General features: G+C 37.8%; 1 protein-coding gene across 4 annotated transcripts in view; it reads left to right on the forward strand.

Annotated features, from left to right (window-relative positions):
* Window positions 1-21,271, forward strand: part of LOC124860279 (equilibrative nucleobase transporter 1-like) — a 35,712-nt gene that overhangs the window by 12,365 nt on the left and 2,076 nt on the right. For all 4 annotated transcript variants that reach the window (XM_047353442.1, XM_047353446.1, XM_047353445.1 and 1 more), the window contains 9 exons: window positions 4,784-4,830; window positions 6,214-6,290; window positions 10,451-10,543; window positions 10,633-10,772; window positions 12,731-12,840; window positions 15,054-15,197; window positions 18,168-18,275; window positions 19,559-19,745; window positions 21,092-21,215. In XM_047353442.1, coding sequence (XP_047209398.1) covers window positions 4,784-4,830; window positions 6,214-6,290; window positions 10,451-10,543; window positions 10,633-10,772; window positions 12,731-12,840; window positions 15,054-15,197; window positions 18,168-18,275; window positions 19,559-19,745; window positions 21,092-21,215 — 1,030 coding nt within the window. The remainder of the gene's footprint in view (window positions 1-4,783; window positions 4,831-6,213; window positions 6,291-10,450; window positions 10,544-10,632; window positions 10,773-12,730; window positions 12,841-15,053; window positions 15,198-18,167; window positions 18,276-19,558; window positions 19,746-21,091; window positions 21,216-21,271) is intronic.

Below are 21,271 nucleotides of genomic sequence, written 5' to 3' on the forward strand. Positions count from 1 at the left end.
GTCCAATACTCAGCAAACAAGTGGTCCAACAGTGTTCTCATTTTTTGTAGATATGTGGCTTATATACCAGTTTCTGCAAAAAATGCTTGAGAATACCCTTTGATTTGATTATAAAAATGCACATTTAATTCAATAAATGCCACTTGATGTGCTAACATTGGACAAATCAAGGTCTTCATCAAAAAGAGGACTACAGTCAGAGTTATAAACTGTTAATATGGAGGGCTAAGAGGGACAAAATTAAATAAATAAGCTAAATATATACCTATTTGAGGCGGAAGCTGCCACATCTCCGGATCAGTGTTAGCCCCACACAATTTCATGGGTCAAGTTGACAGTTTAAATTATTTTATGATGACACTGCTGCACTGTGAAATAATTATATTTATTTTTAAATAAATTTATTTAAAAAATACCTTTAATTAATTTAATCATTTAAATGGTGTGTTTAATTATTTAACGGGACATTTAATAGTACATTTCTTTATTTCATGAGGCATTCACATTTATTTATTTCACAATATATTTATTTAATTTTGTCCCTTTTGACCCTCCATATATGGATATTCTTTTACTCTGACAAAAATTTTATTTCACAATATATTTATTTAATTTTGTCCCTTTTGTCCCTCCATACTTTTATGGGTCTTGTTTTACACTGACAGCACTTTTATGTGTTTAAAACACATTTACCTCCAGGCATGTCTCCCTATTTGAGTTTAAATTAACGTGTTTTCATCCAAGCAGCATGGTGGAACTTCACAGCTACAGGGTTCTGAGTTTTAATCCCAACCTGTTTGGAGCTGCTTGGTCTCCCAGTGCAAAACAAACACTACCAAGTAGATTATGTAAAATAGATGAATGAGAAATAGCTTTTTTTAACCCTCCACTTTATTTTTTGTCAAATTTATCCAAGTATACTGGCAGGACTATGGAGATTCTGCAGTGTTGCCTGTAAACACCAAACCACATGGTCCCTCACCTTTTTAACTTGTGAACACAATATATTGACCCTTGAGTCCCAAAATACTAAACCCATTATTCATGTGGTTCAATGCAATGAGATGGCAAACACTGATCAGTAAAGAAAATCACCTAATCATTGTTCATTAGTGTGATTATTGTGTAACAAGTACAAGGTTCCCCTGGAAGCTTCCTTCATTGCACAAATGTCTAATGGTTAAAGCCTAACTACAGTAGACTAGGGATTTTTTAAATGAAACAATTGTGTAATCAAATTGCAAGCAGTTAAGATTATTTGATGTGGACTTTATATATAGAAGCAATATTAAATCCTTGTAAATTAATAAAGTAAATTAAACGTGTAAATTAATGTGTGTTAAGTTTTTGCAAATATTTTGCTCCCATTATTTTCTTTCAATTTTTGTGCACTTAGGAAGGTACATTGTTGTGTTACAACAGCATCAACAAGAAACAAAATAAAACAAAACAGACATAAGGCAAATAATTAAACACTATTATGTACTAGTATAGAAATATTAGTGACAAATGCTGTTCAAGGAGGACAGATCCATCATTTATCTGCGCACAGTACAGTTTATAATTATACTTAGATCTGAATAAATGAGTGAACGGAACATTCAGATATTTTTGTTTGTTAAAGAGCCTAATGGCTGCAAGCTATTCCTGTAGCGTTTTGTCCTGCACCTTGGAAGGATCAAGGTGCTTCTTTGTAAAATGTGCAAAACAGTGATGATTCACAAACCAGTTTGGACTAAATACATGCTAAAGTCCAACAGATGGGAGCAATTTGCAACAGTTGTTCTCTTTTTAGCCAGAAACACAATAGATGTAGAAGTGATACAGAAAAGGCTTTATTGCTATTTTAACAAACCCTCCTGGGTCTTGCGACATTTTTTTTTATTTTACTTTTGCATTATTTTGGCATACAAATCGACTAGGTTATGTTCAGGTCTTTCAATTGCCTGAATAGAGCAAACTGTATCCCTTTGGATTTTTCTTTTTTTTGTGGTAATGACTTCCATTTAAAACACATTTCCTGAACACATTATTCTTGCAATTTTATTGCATCTAAATCCTGGCTTGGAATAAAATGCAGTGCATTCATGGACAAATGACATAAAATATTCTCTCTGTTCCCAGCAGCAAGTGGGGGCTTTCAATACCCCATTGACTGTAGATGCATAAAAGCAGTAGAAAACAAAACTTGCTCAGACAACTAATAGATGCATTGTTTGTTTTGTTTTTTATCAAGTGCTTGATGCCGCCCTGGGTAAGTGCCCTCAATGCCTATATAAAAAATCCCCAGTGGTGCATATGCCCCTAACAGTTAATTTATTTTTGTTGGAGTCTGCCTTCCTTCCATTTATTTTCTTATCAGGATTCAGATTAGGATCCACAGCTCTACCGTCTTGTTCAAATAAACTCCTGATAGGAAAACATTGACTGCAGGAAAATATTTTTTGAAGTAAGATTGGACAAACTTTAAAGTTGAACAACATTTAGGAAAGCAAAAATAAGACTAGAATTCTAGAGTTCTTCTGTTATGCTACTATTACACAGACCAGGAATAACATGAATTGGCAAGAACTGCAAATCTTTAGGATTCATGAGGATTCTTGGAATTTTGCAAATATTTGGGTCAAATTTGTCACACCCTGAGATTCATTTATTACACAGGTACAATAAATAAAGAAAACTTGTGAGATTCGACTTGAGAAGTTAAAATGTTTTAAGTAAAGTGATATTTTTGCGCATAAAATGCAGAAACTAAAGTGCTTATTTTTGGACATAAAATGTCATAGGAAACAGAATACATTTTTTTTAATTTTCTTATTTACTTAAAAAACATATATTAAGAATTATTATATATTTTTTTGGGAACACATGGGAATGCTTACGAATTAATTATGAATTGGTTACAATAACTAAGAATGAACAAGGAATTTGTTAAGAATTAACTGACCAAACTGCACCAAAAGTTTAAACAGCTCAAAGCTTTTGTCACAAATTCCAGAATGCTCAAGAATTGCAAAAGCTGACTAAGAATAAAAAATGAATCCGTTATGATTTCGGGAATTTTACGATTCAACTAAGAATCCTTACATTTAGCAATTCTTGTTGATTCGTATTAATTCTGGTCTGTGTGAAATAGAGGCCTTAAATGTAGTTAAATGTACTGATGAGTAGTCAATATCTTACCTGTTTGCTGTAAACAACCATCGGCCCCGATTTACAGAGAATCAGAAAAAATCCCTGGTTGGTGAGAAAAAACTAAGAACAGTTTTAAACAAGGTAACCATTTCAAAGAATTTGTAGCTATCTGTGACTAACAAAGCTAATAGTTATTGTTGAACAGTGGTAATGGTTTATGGTCTAATCTAGGGGTTCCCAAAGACTTTAAGGGAATACTTTTATGTCAGTAGTGTGGTCATTTTTTAGCTTTTTACAGGCTTGCCTTCCTATAAACTCTCAGCTCTTAAATCAAACATATTGTACCGGCCAGATAAACTTTTATCATGGTGGCTATTAATCACCAATATTAAAACAAGCAAAACCACCAGCAAAAACTAATGAACACAGTAATTATTATCTGCCTAAATTGTTTCTACTTGCCAAAAATCAATAAATGAATTATTAACATAGCCACACTCTTACTTTTCTAACTTCCCGCTGTAGCTAGCTGTGCTCCATGTGCAAACCCTGGCTTGTATGTAAACAGGAACAAGTGTACATTTGTTTTCCACTGTATTTTTTTTTTATATATATATTCTCCTTTATAACAGTGCAACAGTTTTTAAGAAATAAAATGTACTTTAGTGGTGCAAGTTTTCGTTTGATGTTAGTTCCTGCATTTTACTTCCCATGGTCATAAGTATGCTTAGCAATGTTTCATCTCAAGCTTGTAGCTGCCCCCCACAACTGTTTCGGCATGATATTACCAATTTGTTTAGGGTGAGATGTTAAAGAAAGGCCCTCAAACTTTCTGCTAATCAGATGGTCTCATTCTGTTTATGTGCGGAATAAACAAATTGTCTAAATGAGTTAACTTAAACAGCTGATGTGACCTTCCAAATATGTTGCTATATAGTATATAAATAAAATCCGAAAGGTTAAAAGTTTGAAAAACATTTTTTTTTTATTAAACTTGTCATGACATTAGCAAAGCGTGGTTTCAGGTTAATGTTTCATTAGGAATGTTTAAGTCATACTTTAAGAAAGGTTAACTGATGGAGTTTCATCCAACTGAGCCCAAATTATTAAAAGAGAAAGCCTGGATGGCGGAAATGTGAAATAATGTTTTTAGTAAGATTTCTGTTCAGTTTGAGTTGGAGGAATATCAGGAGAGTGTGATAATTTTATGTTTTATGTTTTCAACATTCCTTTACTAAACCTCTTTAAGCTTTCCTCTAATTTAATATCTGTAAAAAATCTGCACAAAATTGCTGATTTATTTCAGATATGTCCATTGGTGTGACTTGGTGCGAAGTCAACACATGTTTTCACTAAAAGAGGGTGGAGGACCAATAAAGAGCCAAGGAATGTAAATAGCTGAATAAGAAGGGGTCAAGTGGTGATAAGGATGAAGTCTGCTTAGTGCAAGCCAAGAAAAGGAAATTAAAGTCTGCTGAAAGCACATAAATCTGCATGAGAATCACTGTTTCTTATGAATTCTTATGAATTCCACACCTCACCTATTTTTTGAAGCTTAAAATTTATTTTTCAAAATCCAAGTTGTTTCTCCACATGGTGAATGTTGCACCTTTTATTTTAAAAACACTGTTTTTCTCTCTCCTTCCAGATTTTTTTACAGTATGGGTAGTTTGATGGTGGCTTTCTCCTCATCAGGTAAAAAAATCTAACCATTTCTCTCAAATCTTTTCTTATAATAACGAGAAGAGGATCTCGTTATTATGAGAAAAGATCTCGTTAGTACGACATTGCAGCTTCCGATTCGGGTAACGGTTAAAAGACAATTCCCCCTCATTTTTCATTACCTAGAGCATATTTAATCTGCTCCAACTCATAAACTACTCATAAACACTTCAAACCTGGACTAGATTTTTCTACACTAATAGCAGAATCTTATAAACACAATTCGGGATTTGTGAAGGCTTTTTTTGATTTGTGAAAGTTTCATAAAGGGCCATATTAATGCTTTTTTGGAATTTGGGCCACATTAGAACTGGTCCTGCTCCAAGGCAGAGTAATCTGGCCTTTGGTGTAGCGACCACATTCAGTCTATGTGAGCAGCTGGCCGAACAAACAGCTGCAGAGACATTGAGAAATGTTTTACCAACAAATTATTCATTTTAATGCCAATAAATAATAAAAAAGGCAAAAGGGCATCATATTGCTTGCAGAGCGGAAGAAGAGACATCTGTGACTCATATTTTGTGTAGTTCTCCAAATAACTAGCGAGGTCTTCCACTTAACAGTTCCTTTGGTCCCACAACTGAGTCGTTTTTCAAATCTCATGTCTGGGGATATTTTTGTATTTCAGAATTTACGAGAAGTGTAAACCTGGTTAAACTTATTAAATTAACTTAATCAACAGAAAAAATGAAGAACAGTCTGAGAATTATGCAGGGGCAATATTACAAAGCAAAGTCATGAAGAAATCAGTGACTCAGTAGATGCACCATAGCAGGAAGGTTCTAGTCCTTAATGAAGCAGTTCTGAGTTCAATTCGCGAGCCCTGCACATGCAGAGGTGCTTAACGCCGGAACTGTATTTTTGGAGCTGGACCAGTTCAAATGTGGTCTAAATGCAAAAAAAGCACTAATATGGCCTTTTTAAAAACCTTTACAAATCAAATAAAGCTTTCAGAAATCCCAAACTTGGTTTATAAGATTCTGCTGTTAGTGTAGAAATGTCTAGTTCAGGTTTGAAGTGTCTATGTACTGCAGTTTATGAGTTGGAACAGATTAAAGATGCTCAAGGTGATGAAAAAAGAGGTGGAATTGCTTTTTAACTGTTTCCCGAAACAGAAGCTTAGATGTCATAATTACAGGATCTTTTCTCATAATTATGACATCTCGTAATTATGACACCTTTCCTCAAAAGTATGACATCTCATCTCGTAATTATGACATATTTTCTTATAATTACCAGAGTCTTAATGAGAAAATATATCTATTTTATTTCCTTTGGTGAATGCAATGAACTTCCATAAATTCCCACCTGTGAATCAGGAAATTTATGTGATATCAGTTTTTTTTCCTCCATCAGCTCTGGCCTACCTACTCTTTCCGGCTCTCTCTTTCCTGGCTGTCGGAGGCATCTTATTTTTAATGACAAACATGCAGGTACTTTGGGCATTGCTTTGCATATTGATTATCATGCTGATTTCTCTCAATGATACTGGAAAACCCTTTATGCCAAAAAAACAGGGACCTGATCTAAAAGTCCTAAAGAAGTGTTGGTGTCACAGAGTTTGGACCTGAAAATACCTTTAACCTCTCTAATGCTCCCTAAAGCAGACTGCTGCTGTGATTTGAAAGAATAGTTGAAATATCAAATATAATGTTGTATGATTCCTTTACTGTGGCCAAAGATGCTATAATCATATACAAGTAAATTGGTCTAAACTCATAGGCTCCTATGTATTTATGCAATTTAGCTTTCTAAAGCTGTCTGAAATTATGTTTTTGTTTCAGCAGCAGTGAATATGTTTAGGATTTTTCCATATACAGGTCCTTCTCAAAATATTAGCATATTGTGATAAAGTTCATTATTTTCCATAATGTAATGATGAAAATTTAACATTCATATATTTTAGATTCATTGCACATTAACTGAAATATTTCAGGTCTTTTATTGTCTTAATACGGATGATTTTGGCATACAGCTCATGAAAACCCAAAATTCCTATCTCACAAAATTAGCATATTTCATCCGACCGATAAAAGAAAAGTGTTTTTAATACAAAAAACGTCAACCTTCAAATAATCATGTACAGTTATGCACTCAATACTTGGTCGGGAATCCTTTTGCAGAAATGACTGCTTCAATGCGGCGTGGCATGGAGGCAATCAGCCTGTGGCACTGCTGAGGTCTTATGGAGGCCCAGGATGCTTCAATAGCGGCCTTTAGCTCATCCAGAGTGTTGGGTCTTGAGTCTCTCAACGTTCTCTTCACAATATCCCACAGATTCTCTATGGGGTTCAGGTCAGGAGAGTTGGCAGGCCAATTGAGCACAGTGATACCATGGTCAGTAAACCATTTACCAGTGGTTTTGGCACTGTGAGCAGGTGCCAGGTCGTGCTGAAAAATGAAATCTTCATCTCCATAAAGCTTTTCAGCAGATGGAAGCATGAAGTGCTCCAAAATCTCCTAATAGCTAGCTGCATTGACCCTGCCCTTGATAAAACACAGTGGACCAACACCAGCAGCTGACACGGCACCCCAGACCATCACTGACTGTGGGTACTTGACACTGGACTTCTGGCATTTTGGCATTTCCTTCTCCCCAGTCTTCCTCCAGACTCTGGCACCTTGATTTCCGAATGGCATGCAGAATTTGCTTTCATCCAAAAAAAGTACTTTGGACCACTGAGCAACAGTCCAGTGCTGCTTCTCTGTAGCCCAGGTCAGGCGCTTCTGCTGCTGTTTCTGGTTCAAAAGTGGCTTGACCTGGGGAATGCGGCACCTGTAGCCCATTTCCTGCACACGCCTGTGCACGGTGGCTCTGGATGTTTCTACTCCAGACTCAGTCCACTGCTTCCGCAGGTCCCCCAAGGTCTGGAATCGGCCCTTCTCCACAATCTTCCTCAGGGTCCGGTCAGCTCTTCTCGTTGTGCAGCGTTTTCTGCCACACTTTTTCCTTCCCACAGACTTCCCACTGAGGTGCCTTGATACAGCACCCTGGGAACAGCCTATTCGTTCAGAAATGTCTTTCTGTGTCTTACCCTCTTGCTTGAGGGTGTCAATAGTGGCCTTCTGGACAGCAGTCAGGTCAGCAGTCTTACCCATGATTGGGATTTTGAGTGATGAACCAGGCTGGAGTTTTAAAGGCCTCAGGAATCTTTTGCAGGTGTTTAGAGTTAACTCGTTGATTCAGATGATTAGGTTCATAGCTCGTTTAGAGACCCTTTTAATGATATGCTAATTTTGTGAGATAGGAATTTTGGGTTTTCATGAGCTGTATGCCAAAATCATCCGTATTAAGACAATAAAAGACCTGAAATATTTCATTTAGTGTGCAATGAATCTAAAATATATAAATGTTAAATTTTCATCATGACATTATGGAAAATAATGAACTTTATCTCAATATGCTAATATTTTGAGAAGGACCTGTATTTACTTTCTTTGCACTGTGTAGTGATCAGAATCACACATTTATTTCCTGGTCCTGCAATAAGAATGACTCTCTTTGCCCATCTTTGATAAAAATGCTTAAAAGGTTTTACCTACTTGCAATTCAAAACGGTTATGCACTGAAAAATCTGAGGATTTTTTCTATTCATCATATACAGGTCCTTCTCAAAATATTAGCATATTGTGATAAAGTTCATTATTTTCCATAATGTCATGATGAAAATTTAACATTCATATATTTTAGATTCATTGCACACTAACTGAAATATTTCAGGTCTTTTATTGTCTTAATACGGATGATTTTGGCATACAGCTCATGAAAACCCAAAATTCCTATCTCACAAAATTAGCATATCATTAAAAGGGTCTCTAAACGAGCTATGAACCTAATCATCTGAATCAACGAGTTAACTCTAAACACCTGCAAAAGATTCCTGAGGCCTTTAAAACTCCCAGCCTGGTTCATCATTCAAAACCCCAATCATGGGTAAGACTGCCGACCTGACTGCTGTCCAGAAGGCCACTATTGACACCCTCAAGCAAGAGGGTAAGAATCTGTGGGATATTGTGAAGAGAACGTTGAGAGACTCAAGACCCAACACTCTGGATGAGCTAAAGGCCGCTATCGAAGCATCCTGGGCCTCCATAAGACCTCAGCAGTGCCACAGGCTGATTGCCTCCATGCCACGCCGCATTGAAGCAGTCATTTCTGCAAAAGGATTCCCGACCAAGTATTGAGTGCATAACTGTACATGATTATTTGAAGGTTGACGTTTTTTGTATTAAAAACACTTTTCTTTTATTGGTCGGATGAAATATGCTAATTTTGTGAGATAGGAATTTTGGGTTTTCATGAGCTGTATGCCAAAATCATCCGTATTAAGACAATAAAAGACCTGAAATATTTCAGTTAGTGTGCAATGAATCTAAAATATATGAATGTTAAATTTTTATCATGACATTATGGAAAATAATGAACTTTATCACAATATGCTAATATTTTGAGAAGGACCTGTACATCAAAACTGAAACTCCCACTATTTCTGCTCTATAAGGATGCTTTTAAAGCCCAACACAAGTAAGATGCAGGTTAGGAACTAATGCTTTGATGAATAAATGGGAAAGATTTGGTCATTCTTTGATTTTTTTTGTTGGATTCAAACGTACTGCCACTATCTCTTTAATGTGTGCTTTGAAGAAAAAATTAGAATTAGCACGTCAGACCTCAGAAATAGCTTTAAATTGAAATCGGCGGTAAACCCTGATCGGCACATCTTTAACAAAACTGATTAATTTCTGTTGGGTTTGTTGAGGAAATATAATATAATTTTTATTAGCTTTATTGCTCCTTTTTATGTAATATTGGAGTCACTGTGCACTATGTGTACTATGCAGCCACTGCATCAATTACAGTAGCAGAAGGCTAAAATGTGCACTTGCAAAGACAATTAAGACATAAATATCATTACAGTTCTTTTTGTTTTTGTTTTTGTTTTGTTTGTTTCTATTTTTTTGTTGTTGTTAAAGGAGCTGAAGAGCTGCATATGGGTTCAGGTTGTAGAGTCCTGCTCCAAAGAAAGGAAACAAACAGTCACATGATAAGGAACAACTCTTTTAGCTAATCTATGACCCACTTTCTGAGGAAACACTGAGAAGCTGTTGCAAAAGACTTTATGTGACAAAGATTATTCATGCCTACACGTCAGTGTGTCCTTGGAAAAAAAACAAATACAAAGAAAGTTCCTGGTTTGTTTTTTTTAATTCAGGCTGCTTCACATTTCAAATTCATGATGATGTGCAGAGAAAACACAAATTTCCTTTGGAAAAATTTACCTGATTAAATGCTACTGGTGTCACAGAGTGCTATGCATGTTCATACCAGCGACCTCAAGGATTAATATTATCATTTTTCTTCTAGCACCAGATGAATTCCTTACCACAGAGGACTTAATGAGCTAATTACCTCTATTAGAAAGATTGGATTAGAACCAGCTCCTACCAGTAAACTCCCAAGGATTATTAGTGTCATTTGATTTGTTGTGAAAAGCGCTATATGAATAAACTTGACTTGACTTGACTACAAGGCAGCCTGACATTCAACCCAGCCACTTTAATATAATAATAATCTGCTTTTTATCTCTTGAAGGTTGGAAACCTGTTCGGCTCCCGTCGCTCCACCATCATCACTCTTTACAACGGGGCATTTGATTCTTCCTCATCGCTCTTCCTCATCATCAAGGTGAGATTTATTGAAATACATTTTCTACATTTCCAGATGCAAATTAATGCATCACTAATGATTTGCATCATGTCTCTCTTTCTCTGCAGCTGTTACATGAGTCTGGCGTCTCTCTTCGTGCTGCCTTCCTCTTTCTGTCCGCCTGCAGTGTCATTCACATCCTCAGGACCTTCCTCCTGCTCCCCAGAAAATGTATTCCTTACCCACTGCCTGATCGCTACACATATGGGTATGAGCAGGCTGCATAGACACTATCAACTTTTTTGATAGATATATTAAAAAAGTATAAAAGGAATATAAATGTGGACCGGCAAAATATAAATACAGTGTTTTGCATAAATGTTTGCACCTGTTGAACCTCATCATTTTTTGTCACAGTATTTACCCACCCCGAATTTGTATGAGAAAGAGCAACCTTTTTGTAGTACAACCTACAGCTGGAAATCTTATGTTGTATATTTGTACCATTTTTGTATATGTGAGGAGTGAACAACTGACTGCGCTTTGATCTGAATCATTCCAGTGTAGCTCTGGCTCTATGTGTAGAGTCGTTGTCCTGCTGAAAGGTGAACCTCTGCCCTGGTCTCAAAGTCTTTTTGCAGCCTCTAGCAGATTTACTTCCACAATTACCATGTGTATAGATTAATTCCTCTTCCCATCAAATCCAATAAGGTTCCCTATCCTTACTGAAGAAATGCATCCTCAAAGCATTATTCTGCCACCACCATGTTTAGCCATGGACATGTTGTCTTTAGAGTGATGTGCAATGTTAGGGTATGCCCTTACAGAGTGTTTTGCATGTATGCTAACATTTTTACTTTAGTCTTCTCTGAACAGAGCACCTTCTTCTACATATTTGTTGTGTCCACCACATCAGTGGTTTTCAGTCCTGGTCCTCAGAGCCCACTTTCCTTCAAATGTTTCTCTGATCTAGCACAACTTCCATTAAGTGCATTAAGTCCCTTAATGGCCTCTTTATTTAGGTCAGCTATGTGGAGGCAGGGAGACACTTAAAACATGCAAGACAGTGGGTCCATAGGACCAGGATTAAAAACCACTACACTGCATTATTTTATTTAGAGGTATTGTAGTGAAGGGGGCTGATTACAAGTGCACGTCATTTGCAAGGAACTGCATATCTCCTAGCTCCTAGCTCCCATTTGTTTTTCTAAATTTATAATTTCACGTTAATAATTCAACTTTTTCAGCACAAAGCCAAAGTTTAGTGCCACTGGATCAAGGCAAAAATTTGATGGATGTAAAAACTTAACTCAATCTTAAAATATATAGTCTTCAGTTCGCAAAGTTTTAGAATCTCTGTTTCTCTTTTCAAACACGCTTTTTGCACATGGATGAAAAGTGCAAACTCAGTAGAAGAAGCTTGGTTTGCAACATATCCCTGTGGGCAGGGCACTATTACTCTCGGATGATATCTGCAAATGCTGCTAATCCATCAAAGAAAAAACACAGACTAAACTGATGAAGCTGACAAAGGTCACTGGGCTGATAGGATGTAGACAAAATAATCTGCTGCTGTGATACTGTGGGTGCAAAACTCTGATAACCATGTCTCTCCTTTAGATGCCAAGACAACTACACCACAACAAACGTCTGCAGGATTCCCACCTTATCCAATATGACAGGCATTTTAGGCCACTTATTTTAAATACTTTCATCTTATTTTGTCATTGATACTATAAACCAATTAAGAAAATTTGAGGTTGGTAAATTTATTAAATAATCATGGGTGACTCTATCACCAGCACTAGGTCGGGGTCAAAAATATGACACTATTTAGACCACAACAAATTCTTGCTTTAGCAAACACTAGCATAGTGTAGGAAAGAGTAGGATTTGAGAGAATGTGATAGAGAATGCAAAGGTAAGATTTAACTATAAAAACATGGCCATTTTGCCTTGTTAGGAAGAAAAACATCAGACCAGGCTGTGTGTGGTGGAATTCATGTTTACTGTAATCAGAACAGTTTACTTCATTCATTAAAATACACAAAAAGGGGGTTTGTTGAACAAGAAAAATGTGATGAAGACAGAGAGCAGAGGCAATGACAGATAATGTGGCATAAAAAATACATTTCTCTGAATAATTTATTTTAAAGAAACCTTGAAAACAAAAATTTATTTTTATTTTTTTTTGCTTTTTTTAACTCTCTTCCTCATCCTCTGCAGAGTCTCTTGTGGAGAATCAAAGGCTGCGAACACAGAGGTGGCAGCAAACAGTCAGACACATTCAGCAGCTGAAGAAACACCTCTCACAATGAATGCTCCTGTCAAACAAGGTTTGTAAGTTAACATAAAAAAGGCTTTAAATGGTTTGGCCCTATCCTATTTATCTGATTTGATGTGTCATTGTGTGTGGTAGATCCCTGTAGGTGGTGTTGCGTGCGATGGATAACAGGTGCAGAGTCGACCGCCCAATTTAAATGAGGAAATTGCGTGTGCTACTGGCTGGCTGATACTGGCTGGATCAAAAGGAAAAGCAAGCAGATCCTCTGCTGTGTTGCTAGAAATATGCAGGGATTGATCCAGTTGCTGATTTTTTTTCCCTTCTGTTTCGTTTGGCCCTTACTTTTCTGGACTGTTACACTTAGTTAACTTTTGTTAATTTGACGAGATTATTTCTCCTATCTTGCTCGAAGTAACTCGCAACAAATTACCAATCAATATTATCAATATAACAAACATGTCTGTTAATTGATTTATTACAGGTTTGCCTCCCCTGATCTTTTAATTATTTTCGGAGACTCACTGGGTTCTTTTGTTTTTTTTAAGAGTCTGTGTTTGAAGAGTTCAGAGTTAATGATTAACAGCCACAATATGTTAGCCTGAACATAATATTAGCAACATAAAAATAGTTTGTTGTAGGAGTTGACAATCGGTATATTATAAATTTGCAAATTTTAAAACATATCATCATAACTGTCCTGCAAAGAATTTAAATTGAACATTTATGTACTTAAAAATTAATTATTTTCCAATGATTTTACTGAATTCGTTTTGTTTGTTTTGCCAATATTTTAACGATATACAATGTGTTTGATTATTTAAATTGTTTTTTGGTGACGCAAAATAATTTTTTTACTGTATAAACAAAACTCTCCCTTGGCATATGTTCACAATTAAACAACGTAATCAAACTGATCCAGCTCCGATTGCTCTGCAATGACACAATGTTACTATCAATAATGCAATGTGTTTGGTTTAGTGACAGGGTTAAAGCATACGCTGTCTTTGTCACCACATGGAACTGATGATAACTGATGATTTTTCACCTGCTAAGAAGTGGTTTTAGCAGATAGTTTGCAAATGAAGGATTTAATCTGCCCTATAATGTCTTTATTTCTTTCATATTAATTATTTTATTAACATCAAAGCACAGTGGGTCTTTTGCATGATGTGTAATTACAGTTAACAGGCTGTGTGCGCTTGATCAGTTATGTGCGCATTTTGCATGCAGGTTTGTGCCCGTTCAGCAGATGATCTCACTGACAGCAATGTTAGGCTGGAATTACACTTTATTGTTGCGTCTGCAATTATCCAGACGCAACAATAAGGAGTTGCAATAGGAGATATATTATGGCTTTTGTTTGTGATTGACTCCAAATCAGAGCTTAGAACCCTCCATTTTCATCTATTTTTATTATTCTTATTTTTTCCACCCCAAATTGGTTGGCGCATGTACAGAAGATTCTCTTTTCCTGTCATCCGTCATTTTATCTATGCCTCCTTCTGGCCAAAGTGACAGCAGACATTTTTGCGTCCCTGTAAACACCTGAATTTCAAACGGGCTAAATTCACACGCAAAATATGCGGCCGCAAACTCTTTCAGGCTTTGAAAATCGCATTGTGGGTGGTAAGGGATGACATTTGCATATCCTCCTCCCATGAATTTGCGCGTTTGGGTCATTATGATGTGTTTTGCATGTTCGTGAAGGCAGACACGCTAAAAAGCTTGTGCTGATTTTGACGCAATCCGATTACCACGTCGTTTGTAGATCAGCTTTGCAGACACAAAGAGGTTCGTGTGCGGTTTAGTGCACGCAAACCTTTTGAAGATCAGGCCCTAAGTGTGTACATTGGGTTGACCAGGCGTTCTCGGTAGCGGCTCCTAGACTATGGAACCGACTTCCTCCGGACCTACGCTCTATCTCTCATCTAGGCCTTTTTAAATCCAGCCTTAAAACCTTTCTATTTAGAAAGACCTTTAATATCCAGTAGTTTGGTGGCCCATTATTCCAAGGTTTTTATTGTTTTATTGTTATTGCTGTGATTGATTGTTTGATGTTTTCCTTTAATGAAATGTATTTTCTGTTATATATGTAGTGTAAAGCAATGTGGTTGTCTAGTTGGCTGTATTAAAGGGCTATAAAAATGAATAAAATGACATAAAAATTAAAATGAAGTGTATAATTTGCCCTTTATATCTGGTGTGGTATTCTTTTTTGCTGTTTTACTGTATTATTAACTTTACATTTCTTTTGATCCCCCTCAGAGAGGACTTTCCGTGAGTGTTTGCTGTCCAAGTTCTTTATCTGGCACCTTCTTTGGCTGTCGGTGATGCAGCTCAGGCACTACCTGTTCATCGGCACCCTCAACCCCATGCTGCAGAGGCTGACAGAAGGAGAGCCCTCACTGGGTAACACCCATTTAAACACGCCACTGTCTCAAACGTTTCGGCTGTGACAAACATGTTGTGTTTTTTAAACTTTTGCAGCTTTAGTCCTTTTGGTGCACATTGTTTCTATATACACTGCTCAAAAAAATAAAGGGAACACTTAAACAACACAATATAACTCCAAGTAAATCAAACGTCTGTGAAATCAAACTGTCCACTTAGGAAGCAACACTGATTGACAATCAATTTCACATGTTGTTGTGCAAATGAAATAGACAACAGGGGGAAATATTTGGCGATTAGCAAGACACACTCAATAAAGGAGTGGTTCTGGAGGTGGGGACCACAGACCACTTCTCAGTACCGATGCTTTCTGGCTGATGTTTTGGTCACTTTTGAATGTTGGTGGTGCTTTCACACTCGTGGTAGCATGAGACGGACTCTACAACCCACACAAGTGGCTCAGGTAGTGCAGCTCATCCAGGATAGCACATCAATGCGAGCTGTGGCAAGAAGGTTTGCTGTGTCTGTCAGCGTAGTGTCCAGAGCCTGGAGGCGCTACCAGGAGAGAGGCCAGTACACCAGGAGACGTGGAGAAGGCCGTAGGAGGACAACAACCCAGCAGCAGGACCGCTACCTTCGTCTTTGTGCAAGGAGGAACAGGAGGAGCACTGCCAGAGCCCTGCAAAATGACCTCCAGCAGGTCACAAATGTGCATGTGTCTGCACAAACGGTTAGAAACCGACTCCATGAGGATGGTATGAGGGCCTGACGTCCACAAATGGGGGTTGTGCTCACAGCCCAACACCGTGCAGGACGCTTGGCATTTGCCAGAGAACACCAGGATTGGTAAATTCTCCACTGGCGCCCTGTGCTCCGCAGATGAAAGCAGGTTCACACTGAGAACATGTGACAGACGTGATAGAGTCTGGAGACACCATGGAGAGCGATCTGCTGCCTGCAACATCCTTCAGCATGACCAGTTTGGCAGTGGGTCAGTAATGGTGTGGGGTGGCATTTCTTTGGAGGGCTGCACGGCCCTCCATGTGCTCGCCAGAGGTAGCCTGACTGCCATTAGGTACCGAGATAAGATCCTCAGACCCCTTGTGAGACGATATGCTGGTGCGGTTGGTCCTGGGTTCCTCCTAATGCAGGACAATACTAGACCTCATGTGGCTGGAGTGTGTCAGCAGTTCCTGCAAGATGAAGACATTGAAGCTATGGACTGGCCCGCCCGTTCTCCAGACCTGAATCTGATTGAGCACATCTGGGACATCATGTCTCGCTCCATCCACCAACGTCACGTTGCACCACAGACTGTCCAGGAGTTGCCAGATGCTTTAGTCCAGGTCTGGGAGGAGATCCCTCAGGAGACCATCCACCGTCTCATCTGGAGCCCAGGCGTTGTAGGGAGGTCATACAGACACATGGAGACCACACACAATACTGAGCCTCATTTTGACTTGTTTTAAGGACATTACATCAAAGTTGGATCAGCCTGTAGTGTGTTTTTCCACTTTAATTTTTGTGTGACTCCAAATCCAGACCTCCATTGGTTAATAAATTTGATTTCCATTGATGATTTTTGTGTGATTTTGTTGTCAGCACATTCAACTTTGTACAGAACAAAGTATTCAATGAGAATATTTCATTCATTCAGATCTAGGATGTGTTATTTTAGTGTTCCCTTTATGTTTTTGAGCAGTGTATTATTGCACATAGGGCTGAGATGCTTTAAATGCATTTCTAGATCCAAATGGTTTTTTTTACAAAAATATACCACTTTCACTGTACTTTTGTCCTTGCACAATATGGTCCAATAAAAGATTCAGTATATTATAAGCAAAGGCAAAACGGTCACCCAATTTTTATTACACTAAAATACATAAAAGCATATGCTGATGATTGAGTTTTTAAATATTAGGCATTTACTGAACAGGGGAAACATTTTTTCAGTATCTAAAAGCACCTCAACCAACAGTTGTGATCAAGACATTTAAGATCAGAAATCGTTAAATATGCCAAATGGTCTCAAGCAAGTATGAGGGCTGTCTTCTTCTGACGAGTGAGCTACAGAATTGGAAAGGAACTGAGAAGTATGGAATCTTTACAAGAAACATTTGTAGGATTGAATTGCCACCGCTGCAGAGCTTACTCAACATAGCCAGCAGATGGGTGTAAGTAAATCTGCGTGCACAGTTAGGACAGTAGTTTTTGATGACAGCCTTGTGATAGAAGACAACAAAATGGAAATAAAAACATCAGGAATGGACTGAAATACAGCAGGAGGTAGAAGGATAAGCACTGGAAGACTGGCGCAAATTTATTTTCTCTGACAAATTCACCTTCTGATTGTTTGAGACGTCTGGAAATTCTCTTGTCTGGGGAAGAGCTGCTGTTAGTCCTGTGTCGTGCCAGTAGTGAAGCGTCCTGATAAAATTCAGCTGTGGAGTAGCTGCTAGGGATGGACTTTCTCACTACTCTGCCCACAACACTGGTGTGAAAGAAAAGCTGCAAAAGACTTCCAAAACTTTCCTCCAATAGCAACATCTTTCAGTCAGTTTGGTGATAAAATCTATGGAGAATCAAGTCACAATGCAAAAGTAATAATGAAGTGACTTAGAGCTCAAAACACTGAAATTCTTCTCCCATCAGATGCTAACCACTCAGAACCTGAACTTTTAAAAAGAAGCTAACAAACTGCAATCAACTCTAAGTTTAAGATTTAGAGATCCAGCATGTTGGAGTTTAATAAAGAAGAAGAAAAGTCAACACTGTAAACATATTACATATATGTTATTTATTTGCTGATAAAACCTTTTAACACAATGTGTTTTTATTTAATTGTTTATTCTACAAAACCCAACATTTACACCAGTGCCAAAACCAATGCTCCCTTTTCCAATGCATTTTTTAGTATTTATTTTAGACTGCTGTTTTTTTAGCACATGTACATTTAACCATCTTGTTTTAACTCATGTATCTGTGCAGTGAGCCAGTACACTAACGCCTTTGCCATTACCCAGCTGTGTGGGGTGCTGTGTGCTCCCTGGAACGGACTCTTAATGGACAGACATAAAGGCAAACCTCGAGCTGCAGGTAACACATTAAACAAACCAATGACCCAGCAAAGGGTCAAGCATTTTAAATCCTGAGTGACAATATGTAAATACTTACTATGTGGCGATCTCATATAGGAAACAAAATACATTTTAATATTTTATCCTCCGATGATTATCATTGAGTCCAGAATGAGCTCTAAAGTGTGGCTTGTGGACCATCTGTAGCTCGAGAAATGAATGGCACAATTTATTCCACCGGCACAGGCAGCTGATCCAAATTGGGGTGCTTTCATTAGAGAAAATTAATCGAATGAAAATGGAACATGTTAGCCACAACATAAATTGTTTGTCTTTTATTAACCACCCTTTTTGGCTTTTTATATGAATAGTAAATACAACCACAAACACCCAGTAACTAGAGTTAACAGAATAAATTCTGCACCAAGAAAAAGAAGAAAAACTTTCAACTCAAGGAATATAGGTAATGGTATGCCTTTCTTTTAAGAAGGCAAAACTTTATTACCCTTCTATCAGAATCAGAATCAGCTTTATTGCCAAGTTCGTACATGCAAACAAGGAATTTGCCTCCGGTACACTTTGCTCTTTTGTTCTGTTTTCGCATTACAGAATATACAAATTTACAATTTACAATGTACAATATACACATATTTAATAAAAAAGGTGCATTTGCAACATCTGTATGCTGTTGTTTTGTACTTTATTGAATGTTCATCAGAGAAACAGCCTGGGAGAAGAAACTGTCTCTGTGGTGGCTGGTTTTAGTAAACAGTGCTCTTTAGCGATGGCCTGAAGGTAAAACTCTGAACAGTTTATGTGCAGGGTGTGTGGGGTCTGCAGAGATTTTGGCAACTCTAAATGTTTTATGATTTACAAACCCTTCTTATACACAAATCAGACTACCTGTACATATTAGCAGGTATAGTTTATTGTTTAGCAGTTAAAATAAAAATTTTGACATTTGTTGAATGTCAGAATGTGAATACAAAGAAAAACCTTAATCTTAATTTGAAGATTTGTTTCTGTTTGGGCCTTTCATAACCAAATGTTGGTTATGAAGTGTCAAATTGGTTTTTAACTGGGATTTACCAGGTTAAAAAGTGATCCTCTGAAGTTCTAAAAGCTACCTAAAAATTATTCCTAGCAGGAATCATTTGGAAAAATAAGTTAGGTAACTACTTTACACACATATTTAGCACAACAGCTAAAAAGAGAAATAACTAAACTGTGTTTTTAGTCCTATACAGCTTTACTGGTTTAAGTTTAAGCTTCACAGAAGGATCTATGTTTGTATTTTCACAGGAGAAACTGAGCAGGAAGCTGACTTGCGGGCCTCAGTGCTTTCTTTATTCCTGACGGCGCTGCAGTGCGTGTTGTTCTCCCTGTGTGCCTCCACCCCCTACCTGCCGCTGCAGTACCTCACCTTCATCCTGCAGGTGCTAAACCGCTCCTTCCTCTACGGTGGCAACGCAGCCTTCATCAGTTTGGCGTGAGTATGAATACACAGAACATACAGAATAAATTGTAAAAGTCCTTTTAGATTGGACTATAACGTCTAAATTCTGCATAGAAATATTAATTGCTCACATCAAAACACATATTTATTGAATATGATTGCAAGTCAGTGACTGAAAGGAGAACGACTCGATAACCCACAAGCTATCTAGCATCTCTATAAGTGGTGGCATCATGAGTCAAGCAATGTGTTACAGGCAGCTGCTGGAGCGTTGAACAGTCGCAGCAATAAGTGATGGTCACCACATGGCATGTCTCATCAGTGCATTATATTAGATGACAGTATCAGTACCTGATGGAGCTTGTTAGAAGTCACATTTTGTATCTGCATAAGCACAGGTTGGCTTATCATGCAATTGTCCAACATGTGTCTAATGCCTCTAAAAGGCATCATTTATACCTGCTGACCTGCACTCACTGTTTTCCCTGACTGTCACACGCTTCAGTTAGTGTATGTATCACATCTCTTTACTCATATTTCCAATTGAATCTTTTTCTTCAGTTCAGTTTATTTGTACAACAGCAATTCAAAACAAATGTAATCTCAAGGCGTTTCACAGGACAGTTTCAATTCATATCTCGTTTTATAGATTCTAATTCGGTCCTAATGCAACTTGTAGTCATGTTCAGATTATCTTACAAACAGTCCAATTCTATCTGAATTATAATGAAGTTCAATTATAGTCAACTGACGATATAATGCAGATTGGTTGAAAGTTATTAAGGAAGCCCAGCTGATTGCACTGGGCCATTAGTTTGCAGCAATGCAGCAGTCTAATGCCTCTGTGGCTTCAAGCCCCACCTCAAGCCATCAGCTTTGTGTGCTGTGCAAAGTAAAATAAACATTCACTGTTGCACAACATGCCCTCTGAAAGAACAGATCTTTGTTTTAGTCCAGACCACCCTCCAGGCCATTGTGGTGCTTAATAATTTTGTAGTCACTGTTGTGTTTTTTAGAGGTTTTCCCGGCACAGCTGCAATGTGCGGTAAAATCCATGGCGCTGAATATTGCAGTCAGACTCATATGCCTGACAACGCTTGTAGCCAATCAGTGAACAGCAGTCTGTTGACATCACAATGGGACCTGCTGCTGAGCTGGAACCAAAAAAGCCAGTACCAGGTTGGAATAGCCAGCAATGGAAACACTTGCAAAACAGACTGAGTGGAGTGGAAGAGGGGCATTAGAGCCCAGTTAGGTCCCCAGTTATATTCTTTCTTTTGAAAGCTTTATTTGGCGCTAGTTTTGTTGTCAGTGAGTTCAAATAATCATATACTATATATCATATATATATCTTGGGACTATTTGTTTACATTTTGTAGATTCCCATCGTGCCACTTTGGGAAGCTGTATGGTCTGGTCATGGCTCTGTCTGCAGTGTTTTCTGTGCTGCAGTATCCCTGCTTTGCTCTGGTGAAAGGAGCTCTGGGTGGAGATCCTTTCTACGTGAGTGCAGTTTTTTCCCTTTTACTATCCTGTTAACTATAAACCCTCCTCTCATG

This window comes from Girardinichthys multiradiatus, chromosome 23, assembly GCF_021462225.1.
Source record: "Girardinichthys multiradiatus isolate DD_20200921_A chromosome 23, DD_fGirMul_XY1, whole genome shotgun sequence".
NCBI lineage: Eukaryota > Metazoa > Chordata > Actinopteri > Cyprinodontiformes > Goodeidae > Girardinichthys > Girardinichthys multiradiatus.